At 37.9% G+C, this 10,258-nt stretch overlaps 1 protein-coding gene across 1 annotated transcript; it reads left to right on the top strand.

Moving 5' to 3' along the window:
• The first annotated feature begins 1,965 nt into the window (after nt 1–1,965).
• On the top strand, nt 1,966–9,501 carry LOC139735428 (O(6)-methylguanine-induced apoptosis 2-like). Its single transcript, XM_071646182.1, has 9 exons — nt 1,966–2,078; nt 4,026–4,147; nt 4,792–4,893; nt 5,307–5,483; nt 6,229–6,340; nt 6,912–7,015; nt 7,760–7,824; nt 8,418–8,611; nt 9,425–9,501. The coding sequence occupies exons 1-9, from the start codon at nt 2,000–2,002 to the stop codon at nt 9,499–9,501; spliced, it is 1,032 nt and encodes a 343-aa protein (XP_071502283.1). The 5' UTR covers nt 1,966–1,999.
• Nucleotides 9,502–10,258: the final 757 nt, after the last annotated feature.

Here is a 10,258-nt window from a genome sequence, read left to right as displayed (position 1 = left end):
TAGGCCTGTCATTCATGACATATCTTTCAGATAGAGGAAGGGACTGAGAAATATTCATTTCTTTATCGATCATAATCTCCCCATGCACCGCTATAAAATAATTGGGAAATTGAGAGACATATTTTAGGAACGGCGGAGCGTTACTCTTTCAAAAGTGGGGGCCCACTTCCGGGTTTCATGAGCTAACAAGCAAAAAAAAAAAAAAAAAAAAAAAGGCCTTCAGCGCAACTTCTGGTGCCACTTCCTGGTTTCTTCAGCTGACAAGCAAAAAAAAAAGTCTTCAATGCAAATACATAACCTTATCGCGCTCACACTTCAAGGTCTCTATCTATTTCTTTCTAGTGCCACTTACGCACTTTTGGGGTAAAAAAGTGGGAGGGGCCCATAGTGGTGACACCTTATGTATTAAAATGGTGCAAAAAAGTGGAGGGGGGGGGGGAGCCCCCGGCCCCCTCTCCCCGGGGCCTGTCTTATAAAGACTTGTGATAAAAATCAATCACAAGATTTTTGTGTGCTGCAATGGGGACTTGGGGACTTGTGATTGATTTGAAGGCTTTATAAGACGGGGCCCCGGTTTCGCCGGCCTTGAATCAGTTGGTGGGGAGAAAGCACTACTCTCTACATTAGTGTAGAAGATCGACGAAACCACAACAAAAGTGGAGTCAGCTGGTACTCATCCTAAATGTATGAGGGGTGTGAGATTTTTTGTTTTGTTTTGAATAATACTTAGTCATTCATCAATGGATGTATATTTTTACCAAACATATAATTTGCGGGATTGCTGGGATTTTGTGGATCTGTTTCGTGTACAGGGGCGTTTTGCAGGTGGATGGAGGATACATTTCGGATTTTATCAGGAATTCTTGGGGCAATTTTGCTCCTTTTGATTTTCGGATAAACCTAGAGACATGTTATTGTTATTATTATTATCATTGTTATTATTTTATAGCTTTAAATGATGTAAGATTTAAGGCAGGGTCAAAATCATATCCATAAGGGAGAAAGATAAAAGGCAACGAATGTTTGATTGTTGTAAGGAGAAAGGGGTAGATATATTGTATTCTTTCAAGAAACAAAAAGAACAAGAGTTGCGGAAAAGACTATCTGAATGGAAGGCGCAATGAGTTTATGGTCATGGAACTTAGCAAAGGGACTTTGAATTTAGTCAAAGCTGCCTCTATAAATTTGGAGTTGAAAAGAGTAGTAGGTGATTTAGAAGGCAGATATATATACTGATGGATTGTATTTTAATAGGATTAAGGGTATTTCTTGTAATGTAGATTTTCCAGTTAGAGTGGAAGAAAAAGAGCAAATACAGATTTCACAGAAGTTAGAGAGGTTTCTTCTTGTTTGTCTTTTTTTTTTGTTATAAAACTTTATCAATGAACACTGAAATTTTTAAATTGTGCAGGATGGTGAAGTTTTTTTTAATCATGATTATGGTATGTTGTAGAATAATTTGTACAATTTCGCTTTATTTTTTAATAAACGTTATTTAAACTCAGGGGGAAAACACCAATGAGGTATATAGGTCCTTCATGTACAGTTTGGGTGACGTTGACATGATAATGTGGAGCAACTTAAATCGATTCATAATACAGCAGATAGAAATTGATCGATAGTGTATTCACTCATCGATCATGCAGTCGAGGCCGAGTGTACAGTATGTCACCATAGAAACAACTTCATCAAACATTAGGAATCAACTTTAATATCTTTTCAAAAAATTAACTCATCTAAGTAGTTTCATTGCTGCTGTTTGGAACAAGAAAATAGAAGAGTTTGTGAGTTGTCGAGAGTATACTGTCATTGATCTTTTGTGACGTAACAGCGGCGTTAGAAACGACACACGAATCGAACGTAAACACACATACACACACATACACACGCTCGCTATATGCAATAGCGCTATAGGGATAGCGTTGATTGCACCGTAACCCAAACAGTCACGCGATACACACAACAATCTAGCTGTGCAGTCTCTTTTCGGGAGGTCAGCATGGCGGACAGTGTACAGGTTCTAGACCCAAATTACAGGAGATTAGTTGGAACTATTAAATCAGGACGTATACACAAAGGTATGGCTTTTAATTCCTTGCCGGTTCTTTACACAGGTGTGTTTATTGTCGTATCGTATTTGAGACATCCATGGTCATGGTTGTTCAGGTTGTTATGTGGTCCCACATGTGTCTTTTTGTGTCGGCTGAGTATGTAAATTGCGGGCGCTATAAATCATTCAGTTTCCTACTCCCCAAATATCATCTATGATCCTGCACACGCGTACTCCTGAGTCAGGTTTGTTGTGGCATAAAGTATGAGGTTGAAGGACTCCATCATGGAGCACGAAACTGCATTAGCGTGTAAATAACATCATACAGGCACATGCCATCATCTCATCTGATCTTGCAATTTGCATCTCGGTCTGCTGTAAATTTTAATTTATCTATTCTGATCTGTAACCCGTTAGATTTGCGGTTAAGTTGCCAAGACTTGATGACAAATAACTAATTTAACTGTTTACAACTGTACAATGGAACACCCAGGGTCAGATAATAATATAAATATGATAAATCTTCATAGTCTATATTCAACTCATAATTCTTGACCACTCCTAATAATCCTATTAAATTATTAAGATCCATGCCCATCCAACAACTCCTTGTAGAAAAACACTGCTATTCGTTTAATAGGGTTGTTAGTAAGTATTGAATTAGTGTGAATGTCTAGAGTCTAGTCTCTGAATAAAGACTACACTGTACACGTAATTTTGACTTCTACTTCTGTTCTACGTACCTCTACGTAAACAGTTGACCGAAAGAACGGTCTGTATCTGTCCGTCGGGGAATGTTCCGCGGAGACTGCGTCTGGCTTCACGGATCCCCTCCGTATACAGACCGAAGTCAATGATTGCGGCTCCTGTGTGGAGCAGGCGCGCACAGATCAAACGTTACGATAAACCAAATTTCAGACAGCTTTTTTACATTCAAACAAGTTCGACATGACATGACACATTATGCAGCAATATTTGGGATAAACTTCTCAATTGTGCAATCGAAATACTCACATAAACTCGGTTATAACGCAGAAATTTTATCGATATCGCAACATCGTCGTTCGAAAGCTGTAAGTCGCCATTTTGAATCTGTAAGCCGATCACATGCGAGGTACGTGTTTTAGTAAAACAAACACGTAGAAACTACCTCGCATGTGATTGGCTAATAGATTCATAGTGTATGTTTCTGCAGTTTGAACGTGACGACGCGACAGGCTGTGTTTTACTTTTAGGTTGAAAATTCTACTAAAATGTTGGATTATTCATTAATCTGGTGAGTGTAATGTATTCTTAAAAAGCTAATTTCACTATACAAGCTTAAATTTGCCGACCTAGGGCCGTGAATTAGACGCAATCGAGAAGGGTGAGGTACCTCACCCAATTTTCCATAGAGACAGTGGTTAAGAACATCCACACAGCAATGGGTACTGCAACCTTCCGTCTGTCTACGGAGGACAGCGTTAATGGCAAAATATAAAAAGAGTCCTCCGGACAGACGGATCTTTCTGTCTACGTAAACAGTAGATAACATTTCTAGTCTACGTCGCGCTGATACTTTAACAGGATCCATCATCTGGATATTGTGTCAAGGTGGATACGCTACGTCCGGCAAGGCCGCTGTTCACAGTGCAGTCAGTTGGTGTTTATGTAAAATACATACGTATCATTGTGCAAGTAATAAAACATCTCTCAGCCATTAGTGGCTTTTTAACACTAACAGAGCTCCCTAGAAGGCTCCTGCCTGCTATGGCAGAAACCAGGGTTTTGTGGATATAACTACAAATGTACACTGGTGTGCATATATATGTAGGCAGTCTACATACAATACTCTAGACCCTGTTAATGAAGCTGTTCTCTACACATAAAATGAACCTTTAGATACTGCCCTCTGTACAAATGTTTTTGTGATTAAGAACACATTTATTTGGAATAATTGTAACTATTGCTTTTTTCCTTTTTATCTATCTCCCAGGACAAGGAATTACAGCTGCCACATCTTCCATCCCAAGCAAATACCAAACAATTGTCACAAGTAATGCAGATCAACGAGGATTTGGTGCTACATCAAAACGCTTCAACCATGATCTTACAGTGGTAAGACACAAGTAACTTTTGGCCATTAGTCTCATCTAATTGCCTATTTATTGATATATGATACTCACAGGCATACATTATGTATAAAGCAATGTTATGTGCATACATGATGTAGAATATCTTGCACTTGAAGATTAAAAAAAAAATGGAGTGTATAGTTGGTCGAAGTATTGTTAAATACAGAGTATGTAGTGTATAAATGGTGCATTTTATTGCTTTTCTATGTGCTTTGTAGTTAAGTATGTGCACAGATATTTATTGTATCAAATTTCTAGACATCATTGTGACCCATTCTGTCCCCTAGATGTTTAAAGATTTGTTCATTCACTCCGTTTAAAAAAAAAACAAACAAAAATCAGACACAATTTTATGCTCCTGAATGTAGTTTCAGTAAAATTTGGTGAATCAAACATTTTGATTTCTGTAATGTGAATTTCATCTTCACTGTTCCTTTTATGAGACAAACTGTCCATATTCTTTGTAAGAGGAAATTATTTTATCTTTCCAAACTTTGAAGTCTGTGAAGTAAAACGAACAAACAAACTCATATCACTTGTACTCTGCATTGCCATTGATCATACAGTATAAGGTGCAAAATGCATGGGAATAAAGTCTATTTTTGTTATGCTTTGTTTGTTTTCCAGAATGAAAATCCAGGTCCAGGTACCTATGTGCATCAAAACAAACCAGAACTGTTCAGCCCTTCCTTCTCAAAGAAAGGAATGGGAGTTGGTTTTGTATCAAAGGTGAGATCTCAGTAATTGTGTACTCAAATCATCATGGCTGTATAGTGCCCCTTGTATGATTCCATTTCAGGATTGAATAAAACATTAAAGTGTGCGTACATTGAGTCACCAGAGCAATCTTCCTCTACTTGTTTCTTGTCCTGCAGCATGGAAGCCATATAGTTTACGATGCAGGGCTTCGGAACAAAATATTTCAGAGTTGTATGAACATGTCTTGTTTTATACTATTTCCACTACTGCCCCAAGTATTCTTATGGGTTTTTGTTGTGCTATAGAGGGTGTCCAGGTTAAGTAGAAATGGTAGTGTTGTATTTCAGAAGTGAAAAATTACTGTGAAAGCATAGATAGTAATGACATTCGTTAATAAGATGGCAAGTTGAATAGTCTATTCACCAACCCTGTTTCTCTTTCAGACAAGGAGGGCTAAACATCACAAAGGAACCCCTGGTCCCGGTCCTGCCTATGCCCTTCCCAGCATGTTGACAAGCAGGAAGGACTTCAACCAGGCAGTAGCATCAAGCAGCTTTCACAAACCCATAGCTGTGGTGAGGGACAAAGAGTCCAAGCTTCCAGCCCCCAATCATTACAAAGTAAGTCAGATGGTAGTTGTGGTTGGTATTATGTCGTGCTACCTACATGCAAGAGTGCTAGCACATCTGAAGTTATACATTTAAAGCCTTGACATTGTGGGGGTTTTTTTAGTACCATTATATCACATGATTACCTACATATGTGAAAATGAAAATTTGTAAATGTATGATGAACAAAATACTAAACATAATCGTAAAAATCAAGAATCCGAATTCGATTTTGTGCTTGCAATTTTTTTAGTTTATGTTTTCTTTTTCTTTTTCTTTTTTTTATTGACAAGTGCTTTCTTTTGCTATCATGAAATGTTTTTTCTGGAACAAGTTTTAGAAAGTTTTTTTCAGATGCCATCATAGAATTTCACATCCGTATGTTAAATGTGAGCTGTGGAATTGGGATATGATTTAATAAATCTAGTCAAGCAGTAACCTAATTGACAGGTTCTTAACTGTGCCTTGAATTGGGGATTCTTTGAGCATTTTTTGAGAACTGGTCAGTCATGGTAGCTTGACTGTATTTGATCCGCAGCATTTCCTGATTGTAAGAAGCGAATTTGATTTGAAGTGGTTTGTGAATGCTTCAAATTTTAAGCTTTCATGAACTGTTCAAACGTAGTTAATGTACTTTTGTGTTATCATTCACTTGTGTGATAATTGCTATCTCATTCAATGCACCTGTTTGTCCCTTGTTCTTAGGTATGGTTGGTAAACACTGTATCAATTTTTATTTCATATTTTGTCATTTCAGGTCTCTGACAGTACACTGAAGAGGCACTATGGGAGCCAGTTTCAAGCATCTTTTAAGTCAACATCTCGTCGCGTAGACTACCACAGAATACAAAGTGTAGCGCCAGCACCTTGTAAGTGAACTTCAGTATGAATGTAAATGATTTAACTTTGTTTTTTCTCAGAAGTCTGCATGAGTTATAGAAATAATAATGAGAAAGACTGACTGTTAATGACATTAAAAATACATTGTATTTGTGAAAACAATTTATACAAAGTGCTGATGAAAATTTTTCCATAAATGCTAGTAGCCAGGTAGTAGCCCACACCAGTCCATGTAGTGTGTTGTAAATCATGCCTCCAGAGTGCCCAGGATTTTTTTATATTGTCAGCATATTACCCTATAATTAATAAGTTAACTTTGATCAGAATATCGTCATGGCTTGGTTACTAAATTGATTGAATTAACTAAAATAACATTGAGGCCAGAAAACAATTGAGACTTCTTTTACTTAAAGCATGACACTGACTGATTTATAAAACTTAAACATTTCATTAAAAAGATACTTGTCTTTATTCATTCTTCAGTTGGTAACAACCACTCTACATTGATAACAAGTACACACAAACAGCTGTATCTTCCAGCATGTTTAGTAACAAGGACTACTGTAGTAGATTTTAATTGAATGTTTTTCTCTCTGCCAGGCCATTATACAGTCAATGAAACTCTCACCAAAGAAGCCCCCAAGATCCCAATGAGCAGCTTCAAGTCAACATCAAGCCGGCAGATGATCCTCAATCCAGATCCGGTAGGTTAAATGCATCAACAAACTTTTATGCCACTTGTTTTTAGCTTTAGTTTTAATAAGCCATACAGTGTTTTTAACTTATGTTTTGGGTTGTTGTTTTTTTTAAACATGCATTGTATTCATGTATAAATATAGACACAAAACTTTTTCTTGTTTTGCTTCTGTGTTTGACTGATGCCTATCATTACTTATTCTTCAAAGGGGGAAAGTCCCCTGTGTGGCAAAGATAATCTTCAGGAATATGGTGGGTTAAAACCACTAATACACTTCAAAGTGTTTCGACTTACAGGGCAACGACAGCAGCCACTATTCTAATTCACCAAGCTATGCTAATGTTGGCAAAATGGCAGGCTTTTACATTACACCTGTTCCAAGTGACAAAATAAGACAATTATTTTGTTGTCATAGGAATCTGTTTATGATTGTAATTATTCCTTTTAGTGTGGTCAGCCATATGTCATGGAAAAAACCTGTAGTGTATTAGTTTATTTGTAAAGAGAAACAAAAGTCACAATTTTGACTGCCCACTCTTGCTAGCTACAGGGCTACATGTAAATTTAAATTGAACTTCACTCTATGATTGGGTGGTTCCAATTGTTTACTGCAAATGATGCTATAGAGCTTGACAATAGTTAGTTGTGTAGTATTGGTCCCAGCTAGGATACATTGCTCCCATATGATGGGAGCTGGTTATTTTAACAATCACATTATGTATTTCTGACTCTCCATCTGTCTGTCATGTAGAATCCTGGACCCGGTCATTATCGTCCCAATGAACCAATTGACGACCCAAAGAGGACACTATTTCCGTGAGTATCACAGCATCTTAGGTGATCTTGCAACTCTATATGTGACAGCCATGGATCAAATTTCCACTGCTTTTGTGTTTGATAACCTAACCATATCATCCGTAAAGTTTGTCAAAGTCTTTCTCTTTTCGCACTTAACCCTTGTAGGGAGTACTCCTGTATTGAAAAATTGCTCCTAGTGTGAAGATTATATTTGGTATCAAAGTAATATTTTTGAACTTGATTCCAAACTTATTTCCAGCAATAGCTGTGAGAAGTGAATATGGTCAGAATCTTCCAGTATTGTGTATGCAAAATGCATCTTTGCATTTCCACAAGATCGATCACTCTGAACTATCGGGTAAATGTAACCTGGTATTCTTGCTTTTGATAAATAGTTGTAGCAGTATGTTTTCCTCCTGAGTGGTCAATATAACTATGAGAATATTTGTCTTCATGACCCCACAGTGATTTTTCATATTAATAAGGCTACTTCCTTTCTTGAAGGCAACCTACCATATGGATGAGACACTTTTGGTGTGTTACATCATACAAATGTAAGTGTAATTGTCATGTGTTTCCAATCTTTTCCTTTGCATGTATTTGTGTTTCAGGAAGAAGCATTACCTGTGCATATCAGCTCCGGCCATGCCCCTGCCTCCCCCACTACCAGACCCAGGTCCAGGCAGCTATGAAGTGGTCAACTACAAGGGTCCCACTAAGCATTACATGTCTGGCTCTGTCTTTGTCTCCTCAACAAGTCGTTGGACAGGTGACAGCAAGGACATGACAGATAATCCCGGCCCTGGTAAGACTTGGTTTCATTCATTCTCTCCTGCTCTTTCCTCCTCCTCCTCCTCCTCCTCCACCTTTGGATTTCTCTATCTCATTTCTCTTCTCCTTCTTTTATTATGATTAGCATAGATATTGGCAATGCTTCGAAGCTAACTTGTGCATCAGCAAAAAGATGGAGAAATCAGACTGGGAGCTCTTTAAACTGTCACTTTTTTATGTTGCATTTCTTGCTTCGATCAAACAGCACAGCAGAGCCCCATTTCATAAAAAGTTGCAATGATAGCAACTCTTGCTGGAATGACAAGTGTCATGGTTATGATAAGAGTTCAGATTCGTGATTGGCTGTTGCTACGAGAAGCAGCTATGCTAGCAAGAGTTGCTATCCTAACATCTTTTATGAAATGGGACCCGGATGGTCTAGGATTTTTAATAAGTCACAGCGAGCTGTTATAGTGATAGGTCATTCCATAAATCATGTATGTTAACAACACAGCTCATATGCTGAACATTGAATATATAGCTCCCAAGTTGATATATCTTAAAATTTGTATTTATTATATTCGCATATGAAATTAAATGGGTTTTTTTCTGTTTGAAATGTCCTATCCAGAAACAAAGAAAATGGTTTCATAATAGATGTAGAGAAGGGGATGTCTGGTTGTCAGCACTGTGTAAAGAAATACAAGAAATCAATGGTACGACAAAAAATTGCTCATTTGTTCCTAAAGGAATAAGGTATGATAACTTAGATTTGGTAAACCAGAATATGTATTATATGGATTATACACAATATTCACTTTATTTTCTTTTCTCATTCTCTCTGCAGCAACGTACAGACCACAAACTCAAAACAGGAAACAGTCTTTTCTGTACAATGCCCAGTCCAAGTGGGTTGCGCCATGATTTCTCCAGAGCCTTTCATGAACTCTCATGCATCGTTGCCCCATGGCACGCCGTGACACAACAAGGGACAGCTGCTGTCTTGTGGACCAATGGGGTTGTCTGTATCAGACGTGTGCTGTCCACGCTTGTCACAGTCACAGGAAACTTGTCGCCGTCAAACTACTTATTGTCCTGCCTGGTATCAGCAGTTCTTTGTTGCATCATTGCCCTTGACCCATGGACCACGTTTACCACAAACTACGTTTGATGCGGCGCCTGTGTCACTTACGTACGACAGAGAACGCTTGATCCAATATCCGGTGTGCTGGCATACATCATCATGAGACAGAGGGCTTCACACCTGTCAAGACACAACCACCCTTGTAGTGTCATAATGATGTCAAGCCTGTTGGACAATCAAACCACCCAAAGCTTAAGAAGATGGCTATAAAGTGTTGTTGTTATGCATGTGCCTTTTGGTCTTTTAATTATCATCAGTATTATTTTCCATCCAATTGAATTCTTTTGAGGGCATGCAAACAGCATTCCTATTTACTATCCTATGACATCTGGTAGCATTGAGATCAATACCAATTGTATCAGTGACCGATGTTGTTCAGGGTAAACTGTAATTGTATTTCAATCTTCTCAAAAGTGCTTATTATACATGGTCATATATTTATCAACAACTTAAGTAGAACAGTACCCTAAGGTCCCCAAAATAACAGGACAACAATCAGGGAACAAAAATGTGTCATCTAAAGTATGGGAAATAGAG

Source organism: Diadema antillarum, unplaced genomic scaffold (genome assembly GCF_040938485.1).
Source record: "Diadema antillarum isolate AM-2024a unplaced genomic scaffold, OU_Dant_1.0 seq00000577_RagTag, whole genome shotgun sequence".
NCBI classification, from domain to species: Eukaryota; Metazoa; Echinodermata; class Echinoidea; order Diadematoida; family Diadematidae; genus Diadema; species Diadema antillarum.
Note: the sequence above shows the minus strand (reverse complement) of the source record. Positions and strands in the feature narration are given on the sequence as shown.